At 45.8% G+C, this 19129-nt stretch overlaps 8 protein-coding genes across 8 annotated transcripts; 4 read left to right on the plus strand and 4 right to left on the minus strand.

Moving 5' to 3' along the window:
* The first annotated feature begins 307 nt into the window (after positions 1-307).
* F5B22DRAFT_176465 (uncharacterized protein) lies at positions 308-2172 on the plus strand. The gene is made up of 2 exons (XM_047969376.1): positions 308-1186; positions 1242-2172. Exons 1-2 carry the CDS (start codon positions 729-731, stop codon positions 2116-2118), a joined length of 1335 nt encoding a protein of 444 aa, XP_047830814.1. The 5' UTR covers positions 308-728; the 3' UTR covers positions 2119-2172.
* A 1673-nt stretch (positions 2173-3845) lies between these two features.
* On the plus strand, positions 3846-5812 carry F5B22DRAFT_176522 (uncharacterized protein). The gene is made up of 3 exons (XM_047969377.1): positions 3846-4668; positions 4730-5416; positions 5479-5812. The coding sequence occupies exons 1-3, from the start codon at positions 4409-4411 to the stop codon at positions 5630-5632; spliced, it is 1101 nt and encodes a 366-aa protein (XP_047830815.1). The 5' UTR covers positions 3846-4408; the 3' UTR covers positions 5633-5812.
* Positions 5813-6323: 511 nt separating this feature from the next.
* Positions 6324-7845, minus strand: F5B22DRAFT_655869 (uncharacterized protein; the record flags this gene model as incomplete). Its single annotated transcript, XM_047979918.1, has 6 exons — positions 6324-6796; positions 6858-6940; positions 6996-7378; positions 7432-7523; positions 7604-7640; positions 7702-7845. 6 exons carry the CDS (start codon positions 7843-7845, stop codon positions 6441-6443), a joined length of 1095 nt encoding a protein of 364 aa, XP_047830816.1. The 3' UTR covers positions 6324-6440.
* Positions 7846-8506: 661 nt separating this feature from the next.
* F5B22DRAFT_655871 (uncharacterized protein) lies at positions 8507-10195 on the plus strand (the record flags this gene model as incomplete). The annotated part of the gene is made up of 5 exons (XM_047979919.1): positions 8507-8735; positions 8785-8907; positions 8979-9097; positions 9164-9248; positions 9312-10195. 5 exons carry the CDS (start codon positions 8507-8509, stop codon positions 9557-9559), a joined length of 804 nt encoding a protein of 267 aa, XP_047830817.1. The 3' UTR covers positions 9560-10195.
* F5B22DRAFT_176711 (uncharacterized protein) lies at positions 9598-10615 on the minus strand. The gene is made up of 3 exons (XM_047969378.1): positions 10252-10615; positions 10018-10196; positions 9598-9954 (listed from the first exon to the last, which is right to left on the minus strand). The coding sequence occupies exons 1-3, from the start codon at positions 10451-10453 to the stop codon at positions 9637-9639; spliced, it is 699 nt and encodes a 232-aa protein (XP_047830818.1). The 5' UTR covers positions 10454-10615; the 3' UTR covers positions 9598-9636.
* Positions 10616-11112: 497 nt separating this feature from the next.
* On the plus strand, positions 11113-12619 carry F5B22DRAFT_655879 (putative O-methyltransferase; the record flags this gene model as incomplete). Its single annotated transcript, XM_047979920.1, has 4 exons — positions 11113-11349; positions 11404-11736; positions 11794-12311; positions 12373-12619. The coding sequence occupies 4 exons, from the start codon at positions 11113-11115 to the stop codon at positions 12533-12535; spliced, it is 1251 nt and encodes a 416-aa protein (XP_047830819.1). The 3' UTR covers positions 12536-12619.
* A 245-nt stretch (positions 12620-12864) lies between these two features.
* On the minus strand, positions 12865-13925 carry F5B22DRAFT_606209 (uncharacterized protein). Its single transcript, XM_047974906.1, has 2 exons — positions 13409-13925; positions 12865-13324 (listed from the first exon to the last, which is right to left on the minus strand). The coding sequence occupies exons 1-2, from the start codon at positions 13485-13487 to the stop codon at positions 13203-13205; spliced, it is 201 nt and encodes a 66-aa protein (XP_047830820.1). The 5' UTR covers positions 13488-13925; the 3' UTR covers positions 12865-13202.
* A 1715-nt stretch (positions 13926-15640) lies between these two features.
* F5B22DRAFT_636281 (SNF2 family N-terminal domain-containing protein) lies at positions 15641-18397 on the minus strand (the record flags this gene model as incomplete). The annotated part of the gene is made up of 10 exons (XM_047977268.1): positions 15641-15678; positions 15845-15902; positions 15962-16112; positions 16173-16358; positions 16407-17199; positions 17266-17444; positions 17493-17526; positions 17578-17777; positions 17837-17932; positions 17991-18397. 10 exons carry the CDS (start codon positions 18395-18397, stop codon positions 15641-15643), a joined length of 2142 nt encoding a protein of 713 aa, XP_047830821.1.
* Between the last annotated feature and the right edge of the window lie 732 nt (positions 18398-19129).

The following is a 19129-nucleotide window of genomic DNA, read 5'->3' on the forward strand; positions in this document are numbered from 1 at the left end:
TACTCTCTACTACCTGTCAACCAAGCGTTAGCCCCTGTGTTAGACTCCGTCACAGTCGCCTCCGTTTGATCACGTTGCAGCAACTTTTGATCCTGCACAATCCTACTAGCCGAATTTCTACATAGTGTCCTGAGCACTCAGGGGTATAGGGCCGAGAGTGGGGGCCGATGGTTCCCTCTCCAAGGCCACAGAAAAAAAAGGGGGCGCTCACAAGGCGCAGTATGAGCGTATATGAAATTGTGGGGTTTCGTTGTAAAATGGTGAAGCTATCTACAGATGCATCTGATAACAGTACAAGCAGCAAGAAAGCTACAGTTACGAGCATCAACCGGAGTATTAATCTATAAGGTAACTGGGTTCTGACATTTTCATTTTTATTAATGCCCCTGAGTGTTCAGCACCCGTACTGCTCGACGTAACCTCAAGCTCGGGTAGGTATAGCCCCTTAGTCAAACACACATATCGTTGATTCCAAGGCAGACATACCATATGCTGCTTGCGATTAGCTGCGGATAATTCATATAGATGACGTTCCATCCTTACAATGCTTTGCGGGTCTGGTTATTTAGTAGTTAAGGGGTTGCATCATAGCTTTAAAGTTTTTTTATAATCTTTGAATTCATAGTTATCGTGAATCCCTCATTTAGTTTCTACCTTAATACGCAAACCTAGCTCACATACAAACTGTCACCATCATAGATACGAAGCCGATTCGACGTCAGGCCATTATGGGTCCAGGTCCAACCCAGACAGATTACACTTCTACAGTCTATACTAATGAGTTAGATAACCCAGGTGAAGTTCATTTAGGAAAGATGAACCTACGACAAGCTACTACAAGTCAAGCTATCATATATCCATCAACCCCACCATCCCCATCATCCTTCCCACCTCTCACCTCCATTTTCACACCAGCACAAGATTGCACAATATTTGAAATGCAATTCTGCGATAAAAATGCTTGTTCCGCATCTGATGGCGGTAATGATTTTAATCAGTTTATCCCTAGACTACGGTCGTCGTGCTACCCAAGTATCAGGCACCCCATTCACACGTATTTGGACGGGTCTGTCTACACTGAACGGGGCTCTCCGGAACTCACTTATTCGCCTGGTGTTCATTGTCCACATGGCATGACGACTGCTACAAGTCTGCTCGCGCTAGACGCTGTGTATTGCTGTTACAGGTATGTTGGAGATGCCGTACTACGTTTTTCGCAGTGATTGATGCCTGCGACGCAGCAGTTTCAATTATAAGACCGATTCGGATCCTTTTACCTTTGGCTCTTGCGTGCAAAAATTAACAGAAGGCATATTTCTTTATTCGTCTTCGGCCATAGCGTTTGGCCCTAGCGAGACAGATTCGTTCACGTCAGTTGCACATGGCTATGGTGGCCTCAATTGGACAGGTCCACCTCTTCTGGAAGTCATAGCAGATCCCATTTTTCTCATAGCCCAACGAGCGCTATCCGAAGTCCCAAATACCGGCGGCTCATCCACCAAAGGCTTAAGCGCGTCGCCAACCCAAACGTCAAGTTCCAAGACTAATGGGCATTGGAATACGCTGCTCCCCGGTCCTCAAAGTTCTCGAGGCTCTGCAAACACAAACGCGACGCTTATTGGTTCTATAGTAGGCTCAATCGGTTTTGTTTTGGTTATATGCCTTGGGCTCTTATATTTTCTACATTACCGGAGAAAACGAATGCACCAAGCAAATGAAGGGGAGGTAACAGCACAAGGCGAGAAGTGGGATGGGTTGAGCGATAAGCCAGAGCTAGAAGGTAGCCAAGCGCGCCAAAGGCAATTCTACAAGGCAGAATTGGATGCTTTAGCGGTACGAGCTGAGCTTGAGGGTTCGCCAGGTGAGGAGCACGACCCAGCAGGCATTGGATTCCTCAAACCAGAGCTTCACGGCACATCTGGAGTAAGAGGTTTACTAGGTGTCTTTCTGAAGAAAAAGGCAGAGTTAGAAGCCCCTTCAAATTTGGAGGCTGGAAAGCCAGGCAACTGTCGGCTGTCAAATCCAGCACAGGGGCAACCATTCGTCAACTACAGTACTGAGCCAGTCGAGTTAGACTCTCGCAGCTTACCGACTAATAGTAACGCCGGTGTAATATGAGAGATTTTAGACAAGGGGTAGTTATTATTTCTAAATAAGGCTGACAAATGTCTTACATAGTTAAAAGGGATAAATAAAAAGTCAACTTAACTATTATATTATATCTTATATTAATTTAAGGTAAATCTATGATTCTTTTCAAATATGTTTAATTACTTAAGTCAGTATGTCTTTTAATGTATTCATTTAAACTAATATATCTATTATGGGTATAGATCTATATGTAAGGTATAAGGGTAGTGGTAGTGATAAGCGAGACCTCATGTAAGTGTACAGGTGTATAAGAGCTTGGGACACAGATTGCCATCAAACTAGTATTTAGTCAGGGCTTGTTGCGTATTCATACATCTAAGCAGGGCAAAGGACCAATACTAGTGTGTCTATATGATAAGTTACCTTAGCGGGCAAGTGGTAGAAAACTTGTCATCCAAGGGCAGCTGTTATTTTTAAAACTTTCATCAAAGTTTGAGCCATCTATCCAAGTAGGAGAGGGCATAATGTTTTGGTATGCAGCGCGATGCTCCGCTTAGATGGTTAAGTAGTAAAACGCTTATAACTACCGGACGGTTAGCTTTTTCTTTTTCTCCCCTTTTCATCCCGTCTTTCCCCCTATTTGTAGACTATCAGTACCACGCCGCTTAACTTCTTGAAACATTGCCAATTTCCTAGACTTCAACGTTGATGGAACCGATACGCCAGTTCACGATTCATCATAAAGGTGCTCTCTGACGATTTCTTCCATAGTACCTCCTCAACAGAGTTATCTTACTAATTATATGCTCGGTGATGCAGGTCGAATGAGGTTTTAGAATCCCCACATACATTTTTCCTATAAGTTAAGGAGGAGATCATAAGCTAAAAAACTATTAATTTGAATTTTGTGCAAGTACTCTGTTGTGTTGGGAGAGTCAGCTCCTTTCAACACTTGGTGCTATGATCGGAGTCTATTAACCGGATATCGGGAAGCAGGAGCCTTTATAGCAGAGCAGAATACGTAACCCCTGTACAAGGTGAATTTCATAAATTCTAATATATCGTAGCTGCATTCACATGTTACTAGCCCATTCTCCAGGGCTTCCTTACAGAAGTCAGCCTCGTAAAGAATGTATTACGTAGTCCGTTCGTCTTGTACCTACGAATATTTCAAAGCCGATTACCAGGTATTCGTTTTGGTCACAGACCGCTAAAATTATCAATTGTGCGTTCGAGTCTCTGCATTCCAATCCTCAGCTCCCCCTTTGTCTCTCCTTTCCCCTTTCCACCCACGCCATCCTCCTCTCCCCATACGTCACAGCAAGAACATATGGCAACAGCGACTATCGCCACCTTCCCTAGGACTTCATCTTAAGGTATAAGAATTAAAATTAAGATCTGATCTAGCAAATGGTAAAGCATGTTGGTGGTGGTCTAGTGATTTGGACGATCGCGTGGCATACCAACACCCGGGTTGAGGTAGGAAGTTCAAATCTTCCCCGCTGGCACGTCTTTCTCCTAAGTAAACTCTGGGGGCTTACCCAGCCTCAAGTTGGGAGCAGATGTAGAGGATTCGGCGGCGAATTGTTTTTCAAATTTGTTCTTCTACTCCTGTCATTTGTTTGCTGTTGTTGAGGCCTTTTGCTTGTGTTCTGGTGCAATATGATCACAACATCTAAGTTATTTTTTCTCTTTCTACATGCCATCATACTAATTACAATCGTTGCTTCTAAAAGTGAAAAAGGAATAGAAATGGCTGTATAAGAAAATATATTAAAAGCTGCTCATTAAGCCCTGTTAAGGCTTTAAATACCTAACTTATACTAAGTACCCAATAGTTTGAATAAGGGTATTAATTACCTATAAGTTTTTAAAAACTTATAAAATATAAATAATAAAATATTATTTTATACATTTTAACTATTTCATGAGTATTTAGCATTAGCCTTTTCTTTTTTAGAGACTATGGGTAGCTCGCGGGTACCTAAGAATACCCATGGGTTTTTTGCGGGTACCCGTGGGCACCCAATCTGGAAACTCTAAGCCCTGTGTAGTTGGATGTTGCGAGTCTTACAATAATAGCGGTCATAAGAGCCATGCGCACTTTGCATACCAATACCTAATTGTTAAGTGATACACGGAAGCCCACAGGATTGGTGGCCGTAGCATTGCACCGCCACAATGAGCCAAGAGTCGGCGACGGGCTTTTAATTGGGAGCAAACAAGTTCCCTTTGCTGAATTTGCACTACCCCTCTTGCCTGAATCTGAGCTGGCGTTCTCCCATAGGACGCTACCAGACCAACTTATCTCCCGAATATGTCGCGGTTCACACAGGACGGAGTCGACCAGCTCTTAGAACCGGTCGTCGAATATGGTTGTTCTCCTTGGAGGGCCAGCAGTCAGCGAGCATCAGACTTGTATGAATCAGGAGTCAGACTATGGCGCAAAGAAGATCTTGTGAATATCGAACAACAGCTGGCGCAGTCGCGTACCGCCGAGAAGTTTACAGTCCGCCGTCTCGATGGTAGCTTACTACACATAAAGAACCCGATGTTTGGGGTTCAGAACCCAATCTGGTAAGACTCAAAGACCTTGTGTCTATCGAATCTTTTACTGAACTGTAAAACTTTGAATTAGGAAGCCATATGTTGAGTTCCAAGAGTATTGGCGCCTTGTCTGGGCTAAGCCTAACATTCCACCCGAGCTATACACCTGCACGTATCTCGTTGACTGGGACAACCTGACGCTGCGCAACTATGAGGGGCCTATCGAGAACGTACACTTGCTTTTTGAATCTAGTCGACAGAAATGGAACGCGAGTGCGACTTGCGAAGCTTTGACATCTCAACTTCTTGACCTCTTAATCGGAGATGGGAATTCGAAGAAGGTGACGAAGGTTGTTTGCTTCGGGCTGGGCGATCTGAACTTCAAACCGCCGGATCGGTGGAGGATAGAGAATAACTCTCAAACAGAGGATAAACGCCAGCCGGAAACAAACATCATAGAGGGAGCCTTAATACATCATGCGATAGCGTTGACGATAGCCGAAGTCACCCGTTCTTGTATACCAGCAGAGCGCAGTAGTGTAAGGCTGCTTACCCAAGACCCAAAATACTCGGATGAGACAAAGGCCTTATTGCGAAAAATCGGGTTCGAGATTACAGGAGAGTATGGGGCTGGAGGTTTTGCCGAAGTAGACGATGAGTCTATCGTATTCTCAGCGTTCGCTGCCGCTCCTGTCAAGCAGATGGTTGCGGACCTCGCACTGCCAGTCGCCATTATCTGCGCGAAAAAGACCAGCGCTGGAGTCTACAACCATCTTCGGTATTCAATCCCATTCTACTCCTTGCTATAGCCCTATCTTAGCTAACGTGTGGCCTACTCAGAAACCTATGGGCCGATCCTGAATCTCCAAGGACGAAGCAGATGTGGAAGGAATATGAAACTTGGAAGTTTCCGACTCCAACAGTGGACATCAAGTTAGATGGGAGTCTACATCAGCTAGAGATATCTGCTAGAATCGGAGAGCGATTATCCTGATCGACTGATCGGTTTATTGAAAGTATCCACGAGATCAGGGCTGAAATGGACTGATTCGGTGGCCCCTTTAGGGGGAGGAGGCTGGGCGCAAGGGGTTCGAGTCCAGCACTGAGCATAATTCCTATCCAACTAGACTACCCCAGTGCCTACTCAGTACTTAGCTAACTCGTAGGCCACCATTTGCTATATGTCTTGGTACCTGGGGAGGTAGGTTATAGTCTAGTTCGTGTCTGCACCATATATGTTACCGGTCCTTGCAGTTGGGCACGGCTCTGCAATAGACATCAGATTCATAATGACACCTTTTCCCTCTGTCTTCCCTTTGCTAACGCTGTAGCGTAGTTTAACTTAAATGTCTTCTCATTTAAAAAGAGCGAAGTTACAGTGGTAGAGACGTAATTTGTAGCAAGTGATTGTATGGGATACCTCTTCACAGGAATCCTGCGACATCTTCAGTAGTCTCCCCTTATCATCCTGGCATGTGACTTTGACTGAAGATGAGCACGCACCCGTTCCTCGTGCGTGCATGATTGACCATATCACTCTTACAGCAATTTGAACGGGTAGTAAGCATTGCCGTAAGAACGATTCATCAAATAGATAACTATAACTGCTTGTTGCACCTGAACAGGGGAAAACTGTCAGAGCTTCACGTTTCAGCAAGCGTATCTGCCACATGTAGGTTCCTGTCGATTTTTCGGGAGTCTCCATTCACTCCTAGATACTCCTCCCAGCGCCGACTGGGAGTCATCAAAGTGGGTAGCAGGAAGCATAACGATGAACGAGACCTCAACGTGCGTTGCCCCACTCACACAAGCTCAAACTCCTTCTGTACATGTATGCCTCGCTCTGGAGTGTTAGACTGCTCTTGCTTTACCGCTTCCGCCACCTGCTTAGGATGAAGGCTTGGATCCACGTTCCTCAAGCTGCCCAAGTTCTGGGTGGTATACTGCAGTGAATCTTTGCTGGCGCTTTCTAGACTGATCTGTTCATCGTTGATATCTCGGAAGGTACGTCTAGGTCTTATTGACCTGAGTAGTGACCATGCTTGTGATGATGTGTACGTCTTGCGGTGTAGTAGTGGCCGAAGTAGTGGGAGGTTCGCGCCTACTACAGCAAGAGAGCTTTCAATCATTGTCCAAGCGAAGACAGGAGTAGTGAAGTCTACGGAGTCAGCACCTTGTCGACAGATACCCACTGGACTGTCAAGCGGTTAAAGACTTACAGGTGAGATCATTTATATTAGCAAAGATACCGCGGCCGACATTAATAAATGTGACAAACCGCGCCACTCCTGCACCAACCACACTATAAAGATGTAAGATGGATGTTTCGCTCTGTTACACGGAACAAAACAACTTACACTGCTCCAAGAAGAAGAATACACGAAACTGCTATTCGGCTCTTTAGCGGCATTTGCAGGGTGTGTATGAGAGGCAGAGGAGAAACTAGTATTAGTAGGTCTGTAATGAAGCCGGATATTGATACAGCATAATAGAACGGCAATGTTTGCACACATCCAATTCTAGCGTATTCGAATGAATGCCAGAGGGTTGCTGGAGTTTTGCATTGAAATATGGTTGCGAAGAGAAAGGCCGTCGCCCAGGCGGCAACAAGTACGATGAGGACGGTGTTCACCACTAGGAACCGCGGATGGACATGGAAAATCCGACGATAGAAGAATAGAACCGATGTCTTGCTTAGACCTAGAGAAATCAACGGAAGAATCTGGAGGATGTAGTTGCACTTTGATCTTATGTCAGCTGAGATGGCTCACTGACAGGATATGGATCACCGACCTTCTCATAGTTGGCTAGCACCACAGTGAACACAGGTCCATGGGGTCCTATGACATTGGTCTGGTGTTGGGCCATATCCCCGATCGCCGTTCCTGCAACAAGAATGCTTAGTCTTTGTTCTCATGTTTCGCTAATGTGCCTTGATAGGAAACAGCAGGGCCGCACTACCCACCCACAATCATCGTCACAGCTATCCCTACGACGCCCAACTATTAACCCAAATACTGTTGTTAGAGATCCTTCATAAGATCTAGGACGAGAGGCACACACTGCTGCTGGTATGATTAAAGCATCATCTACCCCAAACCTTGTTTTGGAGAACTTTCGGGTCCAGAAGCGGAGAAATACCGACGTGACGGCGAGGAAACCAAAAACGGTGGCCAAAGCGACGAAGTTCGCAACTGTCCACGCCATTTCAGTGTATTTCGGAAGAGCCTGTGTAGCTATGAAAATGTATGGCTATTTAGTGTGCCCGCGAATCTAGGAAAGAAGCTCAGAATAAGCGAAAAAGGCCTGTCGGAAAGAGTTACAGCTATGCGAGCGCCCGTCGTGTTGATTGACAGGTATATGAGCAAGCATCGCTATATGTGTGGGTGTAAGTTGAGGTATGAGGTACTACTTAATGTATGTGAGTGGCATCCCCTGATCTAACTGGCCATGGCCGCTCGTTGGTGCAGGGAATAATCAGAATGCATCCTTATGTCACCGCCTAGCTAATATTCTGTTGGTTTTTCTTTGAGGAGATGTACAACTGCATATACTATCGAGTCCTACATCGGATTTGTGGTAGTACAGTGACAGTGCAGCCAACAACAACGACGACGCCTCGGCGTTTAGATGCACGAGCGTATCGTTGGTGATTCGGAATGGACCTGCATGACCTGGGTCGCATCGCCACAGTGTCTATGCACTGTAGATGATCCTGCAGTCTTCACAGCAAGTGCATTTGTGCTCGTATATCGCCTTGAAACAATCTCCCTTGGGCCGGGCAGAGACCGGGGATCACCACCGGCCGGATATGCGCATCTCTTCTCAGCAACCTTAATGTTTGCCCAAACACTCGCAACGTTAACATATGGCTTCATTTGGGAACGACAAGGCCGATGAAGAGGCAGAACCCCTGTACTCGTCACGAAGAGACGAGTCTGAATGCCACTGTCAGCGCAAGCGACCGCGACGCTATCTGTGTTTGGGAGCTTCACTGCTATACCTCTTGCTTGCTGTTCTTTATATATTACTCTGGATTCAATTCTACAAATTGAACTCCGCAGTGGCTACCGATATAATTCCTGATCTATTTCCCTGTATGCCTCCTATATCTAGCCTGACAGACCTATGCTTATGCATTAGTAGCTCTAGCAAGGGCATCAGTAATTCGCAAAGACAGCCGCGTGTTTCCTTTGACTGTTGCTGGTACACCATTTGCTGGCGATCCTAGCGCGGAACTTGACCATGCATGGCACGACTTATTAAAAGGTCAGTATCTTGGATACTTGAAGAAAGCTGAGGATCCTGTCTAAACCTCACTGTATGCTAATACAAAGCAGATACCACGATTCGCGTGTCCAAAGACGATCTTGCATACTATAATGTCACTTCTTTGCCATTAGCGGATGGCTCCGGTTTCGCCTCTGAACTTTTCATGACCCACGAGCTTCACTGTCTAGTAAGTGCTTTAGTTGTTGTAGTGATAGTCATACATAGGCAAACAAGACTGACAGAAATGCGACAGAAAAAGGTTAGGCAATGGATCTACAAGGAAACCTATTTCACGCACGTACAAGGACTTGAGCTTAATGAATTGAAAAGGCACGTAGGTAGGTACTATAGACATGTAAGTCTGATAGATTACTCGTCGAATCTGACTTCATTATGCACAGATCATTGCATCGAGACTTTGCGACAAGGCATCATGTGCCGTGGTGATGTGTCACTGGGTACTTATACGTATCTTCGCGGCAGTATTGATGTCACAGCTCGCAGTTGGGGGAAACATCAGTGTGTAGATTTCGAAGCGTTGATTACATGGGCACGAGAGCGTGCTGTTGACGTTGCACAGCCTGGCGTGCTGGCGCAGGCTGAAAGTCTAGGGGACGAACACTTCACTGATAGAAAGCCACCTCATTAATCACACCTACATATTCCTTCTTCCCGCGTTCTACATTACTGACCCTGCCGACTAATTACTCGTTGGTAGCACGTGGCTCAGGGGTTTATGGAATGGATTTCGCGATCCCAGTCATGTAGCGCCTCCTCTCTTGTAATACCCCATTGATCCGCCCAGGTTTTCAAGCCTTCGAAGTTCCGACACGTCCGCTCCGTTTGCCACCCAGAAATACCCCGGGCAGTGTAATTCATGTCCTCTAGATTAGAATCAGCCAGGCAAATCAATGATTGTCGAAGGTATTCGAAGCAATGGCGGATATGATGAGAACTAGTGCGATGATTGGCTTCTTGATCATCGCCACCAAGCTCTGCCAATGTACCGTCCAAAGAAGCGAAGTACGCGACGCGCAAAATATTCTAGGATTTAGAACACCCAGTCAGTCATGGAATGGATCGTTCGCCGGGTCAGATACTGCATACCAGACAGTGCAACTCGTGAAAAACAGCAACGCCAGCAACATTAGGCGCCAGTTTCGGGTGTTTAACAAAGCCCAGCTTTTCCGGGAAGAGAGAGTCCCAGAGGGAATCGCTTTTCGAATCAGAACGCTGAGCAAAAGACCCGTTGAAGTGCATATAGTAATGTAAGTCACCGACGGGTTCTATGCAAGAGTTAGTTAGAATCCAATATAGTAAGAAGTGTATTGAGAATCATACGGTATGCTGTGAGCGCAGACGTATGGTTGATAGAGAGCCCAAGTAGATAGCCCAAGGCCAACATGGCGAGCCAGCTTAGCAGGATTCCTAAGACATATGATATTATTCTGAAGCGCAGCAGAAACGACGCTCTATCAGGGCATCCATCGATACCATTGCCTTCCTCGGAAGGCAAGCGAGAATAGTCCTTAGTTTGGGCCATTTTCAACGTAGGTACTTGACCTATCGTTTCCCTCAGTCACTCAACGTAGCTACAGCTTTGAGAACAGCCATGGGATCATAGACCGCTGAGAATTGGATTTAAGACGTAAGTTCAACTGGCCTGGCGGCGCTTAACCAGACAACCGTCTCATTTGGGGGAATCTAAAGCAGCGAGTCGCATCACGAGCGGGTACCTATGTTCGGTTACGATGCGACACTGTGACACTAAGTGGCGCAGACCAGAACGCCAAGCCAACAACATACAAATTGGGGGCCGAAGAGCCTCTTTTCAACAAGAGACCCGTGTGGCCCAACTTAGGCCGCCCAAATGGTCGAGCATATGCACTTGCTCGCACTGCCCCCTCTCACAGGTTCCGCTGCATCAGGTTGCTGACAGGTCGACTTATCTGTAGGCTGTAACTGCTGAACTGTCTGGGTCCCTGACGTGAGGGGTCCATTGTCTGTCTGGCAAAGCACACTCTTTTCTATAGAATACCTACAGAGATCACGTCCACCGAGGAGCTCATAATCCTGTCTCATAACTTAAATCAACATCTAGTTTTATTCACTCTTTCTCCTACTGAGTTCTAGGTATACCGTAGGCTGGGTTTTATCCTCTTCGTTTCTAAAATATAGCTAGGCGCATTTTCAATAAAGACCATGTCGACATCCCGGAGCCGCATAGCTCAATTGGCGAGCAATGTGGCAGCATATACTCAACAGATTGACGATTATCTAAACCAAAAAACATTACCACATCCATCCTTCGACGCTGACGGCCCCGTTGACCTGGGTTTGCCACCCGATATTGAACAACTACGTGGCGCCGTACTCGAAGCAACCCAGGAGCTGAATGACCTTCTTCAAGGGCCTAGGGATCTCCTGTTCAACCATCATGTTTGCCAATCTCATCCATGAAGATATACTATCAGCACGCTGATCGTCTAGTAGCACAACCAGCTTCTTTATCTGAAATTGATTTCTCGCTTCGACATAGCCAAGAAGGTTCCTCTTGAGGGAGAAATCACGTATGCGGACTTGGCCACCAGTGCGGGTGTCGATGAGGCAGCCCTCTGTCGTATTCTTCGCCTCGGGATTGCGCATCGCGTTTTCAGAGAGCCCCGACCGGGAATGATTGCTCATTCCGCAGCGTCTAGACAGATCGCAGACGACCAGGCTATGGCCGACTGGGTCGGCGCCTGCGTAAATGATATGTGGCCGTCAGCTGAGAAGACTGTTGATGCCCTAGCTAAGTGGCCGCTGGCTGATGAGCCCAACCAGACTGTAAGAAAGACTATCCGAGGCCTTCACTAGAGCTGAACTGATAGGAACTTGGCCTAGGGATTTTCCCTTGCCAACGAAACAGACAACTCATTTTACATTGAGTTGGCTAAGGATCAAGAGCGCGCCCGCCGCTTCGGGGGTGCCATGAGTTTCTTCACATCTGGTGACGGATATTCACTGCGCCATTTGATAGACGGCTATGACTGGAGTGCAGTAGGTACCGGTACTGTCGTCGACCTGGGTGGATCTCTTGGAGACGCGGCTTTTGCTATCGCGCGCCAGTTCCCGGACATACATATCATCGTGCAGGAGTTATCTGAGGTCATCAAATTGTGTAAGGAAGAGCCTTGGCTCAATGTCAAGTTCATGGCACACGACTTTTTCAAGAACCAGCCCGTCAAAGAGGCTGACGTGTACCTCTTGCGCTGGATACTACACAACTGGCCAGACAAGTATTGCATACAGATTCTGAACGCGCTAGTGCCAGCACTCAAACCAGGATCCCGCGTCTTAATCATGGACTTCGTTATGCCACCCCCTTTAGCATTGCCAAATCTTGTTGATCGAAAACTCAGGTATGTTCCCCTGAGCTCTGGCCTTATACTGTCGCTCATCACTGACTGTTCCACTATTCAGGGCTATGGATGCGACAATGCTGGAGATTGGAAATTCCAAGGAACGGAATATGGATGAATGGAAAGCACTTTTTGAACGGGCAGACCGTAGATTCGTACTGAAAGGTATGGTACAGCCGCCGGGATCTAACTTGGCCATTCTGGAGCTCCAGTGGCAGGGATAAGGTTAATTATATGCCTGGACCCCTAGGATCCTCAATCCTTTCAAAATCTCAACACTCATTCAGGTTTTAAATTTTGATTTTAGAAACATGATAGACAAACCATTTTATCGTAACTTAATTAGCCATACCTTGAGCACCTAGTGATGATACGTAACTCTTCAACACTCATCACCAATGCTATAAACGTGCTTCATGGGCAAAAGCTTCGGGGAACATTGTCAGAGGTGGGTGTCCCTGGAGCGAGGCTGCGTAGTAGGCAGAAGATGCATAAAGATCGCAGTGACGTTCCATCTGTACGCCCGAAACTGCGGTTACAGCTGGCGCGAGTGTGCTGAAATACTGCGATAGTGTCAAGTGGCGCAGTCCATCATTGGTGAGTAGAGTCACTTGGCTTCACAAATAAGTGAAAACTTGACGGTGATGAATAATAGAATGTAAGATTACAGATATAGCATTTAGTATTACATGCATATTGTTCTATTCCGCCCCTATTCAGCCCTAGTTTTCCCAAACGACATCTAAACAGATACCCACGAAACATCTAACAAGCATAATTCATGTCAAACGTATCAGACAAGAGGCAAAAGCCATGAGTTTCCTTCACAGATGGCATACCAGGTTGCGCTAAGTAGAAAGGCATTGGAAGAAGTCTGAGAGATGACTACTCTTAACGGCGCCATTGGTAAACAAAGACATCATCTAAGTCTTCCTCTTTAGGATCTGCCTTAGCTGCTGGGACGGCCTCAGTGACGTTTGTGCGGTCTTCGCCTCTCGTTCTGAGTGAGTCTCCTTATTACAGTTCAGTAAAGTAAGACATAGTATGTTGGAATGGCATGTCTCCCAGCAAAGATGAAGCCTGAAGTTGAAGCTTACCATTATGGAGAGAGGGAGGCGCGCAAAGGCCTAGGCTGCCGAAGCTAGCAACTAACAGGATCAATGCTGTATATCGCATTTTGATAAGGCCGGAGAATAACCAAAATAGTCGACTCCGAGTACCTCTAAGGAGCGACGTGGGAAGGGCACGGTTCGTACGGTGGTGAATTGTGCAGTATGGTCAGTGCAATGGTTGTAGTATATCCGGAGACTGTGGCAAGGGGCTCAGGATAAGTATACCAATAAAAGGATAATCTACCTAGCCACGAGGAACATGACGAAGAGGAAACTTAGAGACACTTTAAACCATAATGACAGATACGTGGGACTTCATTTTACAACGCTCAGCCAGTGTAACGTGCATCCAACAGAACTCGGGCTCATCGTTGAGCCGGAGCTCACTGCCTCATAACATAACGTGAGACGTATTTAGATGCAACAGAGCTAGAGCATGGGGAGGATCTGGGATCTTCTGAACGATGTCGTCACAATGATAGTCTAGCTTTCTCGTCAGACCTGCCGAGGGTGCTAGTATTACGGTACATAGGATCAAGGATGCCGTTGGGTGGCGCAAGGATGAATGCATGGGACTTACCCACATTGTCCCGATCATACATAGTATGCTCCCCACAGTGCAAGGCACTGGAATAGTCACTGTCGAATTAACAGGTGAATTTATTGGGACTGTGTCCGAGCATACGCCTTGATTCGGCGCTGGCCCGCCAGCTACTGCAACTCCTGTACTAACATAAACTACGAAGTTGTATTATTGGGGGCTGTAAGCGGTACGCCCAACAACGAGTCTTTTCTCAAATGGCTCAGCCGAAGTTCTTGGCATGTGCCTCCCGGAGCCAACGAGAATACATGGCATAGGTACCGCATAATTCACCACTTCATGCTGGACCGTGTCTCAGACTTGCACCAGCATCCTGTTGTCTGGTTTGCCTAGCGATACGCGCAGCAGAAGCATGTAAGGCTGAGTGGAATCTCGGTAAAAAGTACTACCCCAAGCAGAGTAGGTCCACCAAGAAATGCAACACATGCCATTTAGCGCTTTTTCTCACCAAATCTCTACAGTTTCTAAAGCCAGCCATACAGCCAAATAAAATAGGAAAATTCTAAGAATTAACAATGTAGTAGAATATATATTGAAAAACATATCATTTAAGTTTTATATTTTAACGATCTTTTTTAACCAAGTTATAGGGCAATAAAATAAAGAACTATAATATAATAAAGTATTTAACTTTATAATTAATTAAATAGCTTTTAAGAAGTGGAAAAATTATAAAATTTATATAAAAGAAACTTAAAGTAATTCTGATTATAGCGTTATATTCTTTATATTTTTATGAATTTTATTTTAATTTTTTACAGCTGGTTGAAGTAGTAGAGTTTTTGGTGGTAAATGGCATGTGTTGCATTTCTTGTCGGACCCACTCTGCCCAAGTATCATGTCAATTCTTCAACGTCAACCTCCGAGGTATAGACTATACCCAACTTAGATACTTAAAGCGGCAAGACTATAATATAGCCAAGTCCTATATCTGGTTGATAAGGAGGCCTTGAAGATTATAGGATAGCACAAGATCCTTCCTGATCGTACATTGTCCAATGAATGGGCTATTATTGCCATGGGAAACTGATAAATGCTATTTAAGTAATGCTGTTCTTCTGGTCTCCTGCTGCTTAAACCTGACTTACTGGTATACTAGAAAGCTGACCCGGCTGTCACGGAATTAACGAAGCCTAATCTCCGGAATACAGCACAGACCAAGGAATACTGTATATAAACCTAAACATTAGAATAGGGGATGGGAACTAGAACTTCCCTCCTTGTGCAATAACAAATCATCTACACAGGGTCATGATAGGGCAGTATTGTGACACCGGCAAGAGAAATGACATGGCAAGCCTATTCTGATGGGCGAGGTTAATATACAGTTACTTGAATAAATGAGTGTGTATTACATTAACTGTGAACGATGCGCCTATTAACTTAGAAGCGGCATGCGGTTTTCTTTAGGCCGCTAATATATCTAAAGTTCTCACTGACAGCCATCTATCCTCGGGAGGTGAGAGTTGGGTTCTGCTTCGTCCATATTACCAGGATCCAATCATGCAAAGCTGTCTTCAATTGCAGTGGCACATATGTCTTGAGCCGTAGTCAGCCTTGTAAAATTACATAGGTTGTAATGCAGACTGTGAACAGGCACATATGCTATGGTCTGTTCAGTCCATAGTGAATTCCGCTTGGGCACCACGCCGCTCTATAACTTCAATACAATCACAATAGCTACCTTGACACTATGTGCGCATTGTCACACACCATTCGCACCTAGGACAGACTTGAGATCCTGCATTTCTGTTAGATAATGGTACGAAATCATAATGGTTATCAGCGCCTTACGTCAAAAGCCCCTGACAGCGATTCACCTGTATCGAAAGTGAACTTTGCAAGTCGTGTCTTTCTTTTCTGGAGATTTATAATGTTCTAAAGGCAGTTAGATGAAGCCAGTATCATTGGGGTATACAGTCAAGTGCGATGACTACCTGTTCCACCGTGTCTTGCACTACGTATCGAAATATTGTGACTTGTCGAGTTTGTCCCATTCGTAGGGCTCGTGCGACAGCTTGCTCTTCAATAGCTGGATTCCACTGAGGCTCAACAAGATGCACGTTGTTGGCGACCGTAAGATTCAAGCTAGACTCATGTAAGTGTTCATAGACTTCAAGATGTGATAATATTGCCGGAAATATATACCCAACAGCGCCCGTACCGATCGACATAAGCAATACTGGTACCTGAGGATCGTCCTTGAAGGTCCCGAGGTTCTTTGATCTCTCCGAATAGCTTGTCCTCCCTTCAACCCGACAAGATGGGATTCCTAATTGGTTGAGTAGACGGGAAAGGAGGTCCAATGTGGAGGTCCAGCTGGAGAATATAATGCTAGCTATATTAATGCAAGGCCGCTATTGGCAGTGACTGCGTACTCACTGTTTAGACGTAGGTCCGGCGCGTGCGACGTTTTGAGCTACCGTACTCAGCTTTGTCGAGAATCCAGGCTGTGGTGTCCGCGGCGACACAGCCGTAATATCCCTATCGTCGACCCCTCTTGCATTAAGACCGTTGTCATTTGAATCGCTTTCGTAGTTTTCGAAGGACTCCGGGAGGGGACTAGACTGATACAATGGTCTCCTACAGTCTGGACAGAAGGAGTAATTGCCCAGAAGCATGAAGGTATCTTCGTCTTTCAGCGAGCATCGTTCACATCCGTCTTCTGAATGTAGCTGCCCCAGAGAACTCACTCCAACCGTATACGATATAAATGTGCCAAAGTTGCAGCGCATACGCATTTTTAGCATCGCCGAAAACAGCTTGCTGCAGCTACGGCTATCTCTTTTGCTGATAAGAGAATCAATTTGCTTTTTTGTATCTGCCAGTATGCGATTGTAAATAGCGCGTTCCTCGGATGAGAACTGAATCTTTACTTCTTCTTGTAGAGTAGGGAGCAGGGTTAAACACTTCTCGCTTCGCCGCAAACAGTAAGACTCGAGATAGCCTTGAAGAGGCTTTGCAAAATTCGGTCCACCCTGTGAAAGCGGACCCAAGACGTGTTTCTGGAAATCGGGTTTAGTTGACAGAGGCGGTAGTCTGAGAAACTGGGCTAGAGATACTAGATCATCTAGCTTGTTTTGAATGGGTGTCCCTGTGAGACACCACCTCCTACTACAATCGAGGCTTGCTGCCGCCTTAAACTGTTTGGAGCCTGAGTTTCGAATCCAATGAGCTGGATACTATCAGCTTTGATTGACTCTGATCAATGGCAGATGAGGAGATAGGCAGACGTGTATACCTTCATCAAGTACTACTCGATACCACTCCAGCTGATATAGAGTACGGCAGCCATTTGCATCTGCCACCAAAGTTGCATAAGTGGTCAATACTATGCTCACTGATCTCATAGCATCGGGTTCCCTGGGACGGCCTTGGCCGTGGAAGCGAATCCAGCTTAGAGCTTCGGGATAGAAGTGACTATCAGAATTAGTGGTTGAGTGGGAATAGGTGATTATTGGTGTTTACGCTTGTATCTCTGATACCCAACTGTCAAGGACCTCTACACACAGATAATTAGATTGTGATCGTATGTACCGCCAGCCTGACTTACGAATGGATGATACTACCACTAAAGTTGCCTTTGTTCTTATCTGCTGCAAGCGATCATTTCCAGACATCTCATAGAAGTTGCTGAAATTCTCTGCTATGGGCATAGACTGTAAGATAGCCGCCAGCATCGTGAGTGTTTTGCCAAGTCCCATTACATCGGCAATCAAGCCTCCGAAGGAGAGAGGTAGTGGAACCTCAGACCTAAGAGTATTCTCAGTTAGCAAGTACAAACTTCATGCTGCGCGACTAGATTTACGTACTGAAGATTAACGGCTTTGCTTAACCACGAAGAAATCCGCTTTCCGAATGCTTCTTCTTCCCGCTGCAGAATAAACCGCAAGCCGTTTTCTTGGTGCCTGGTGTGTCTCAGCCCAACAATTCCATGCTATATGCATTTTATCCTTAGATACTCACAATTTAAGCTTGGATGCAAGCCCCACATTCAGCTTCAGCTCTAGCTTCTCGTCTTCAGCTGTATTTGTTTGTGTCAACGACTCCAGGATCCTCCCAACGACTTCTGATATCTTTTCTTCGTGTGCCAAATTGGGGATATTGCCTGTACCAATAAGTTCCCCCATATCCCAGTTCTCGCCAGGGAGTGAGAGAAACTGGGGATTATGATACACTACCCCCGGCTCCAGTGGTGACTGAGGATGTTGGAGATATGCGGACACTTGCGATAATTGGGAAGCCACATCATCTGCAGCCCTTCGCGAGCCGAATATATTGAGTAATATGGGGAATGATAGCGACACGTATTTAGCTCGTCGCTGACGTTTGTGAAAGATGTTGGACTTAACAACAGCTTCAAGCCTCAACATTGGAAATTCGCTAATAGAACTCAGTTGTGAGGAGATCCGAGTGTCTAAGACTGCCAAGTCATCCCCGTTCTCTGACAAGAGTACGTGGATGCCCATTTTCTGTAAAACACGGAAGCATACAAACTCCGCGTCATTGCTAAGAGCATCATAATTAGAGAGTGTGACTTTGCCCAAAATCTTTGCTGCGGCATCATATAACTAAAGTCACAGGGTGAGACGGAATGTTACTAATTTATAAGATAACGAGCCTTACTGTGCCATAGCAAATTTCGAAATCAGTCCGTTCGCTCCTATAGTGCAATCAAAACCCTCAGCATCAGCGACAATGAGAACAAAATGTGAAACCGGAAATTCAATGCAATTATTGCTTACCTTTCCAGATTATATCCGTCCATTTGAAATATTAGGGACTGTGACTTGCAGATCTAACCTAGTGAATATATTACGCATCGCAGAACTGCGGTTGGCGAGTATATGCTGTTCGCGGGATTTGTCTGACTTTTTTGTTGTTGGGTGGAGGAAAGGATCTTGGGGCTAGAATACCCAAATTTAAAGTCCCGTAGCTGGTCGTGCTGGTCGCTGAGTTATTTGCAAGGGTATCGGCAGCTCCTGTCAGATTAGGCGAGCCAGTCGATAAGGATATATTATGTACCGCATTCACTGAGATTATATTCACAACGCGTCGTTGTTGTGTCACATGGACTTTACCTGATTAAGCACAATTTTCCGGAA

This window comes from Xylaria bambusicola (assembly GCF_022495145.1).
Source record: "Xylaria bambusicola strain CBS 139988 unplaced genomic scaffold F5B22scaffold_20, whole genome shotgun sequence".
Taxonomy (NCBI): domain Eukaryota; kingdom Fungi; phylum Ascomycota; class Sordariomycetes; order Xylariales; family Xylariaceae; genus Xylaria; species Xylaria bambusicola.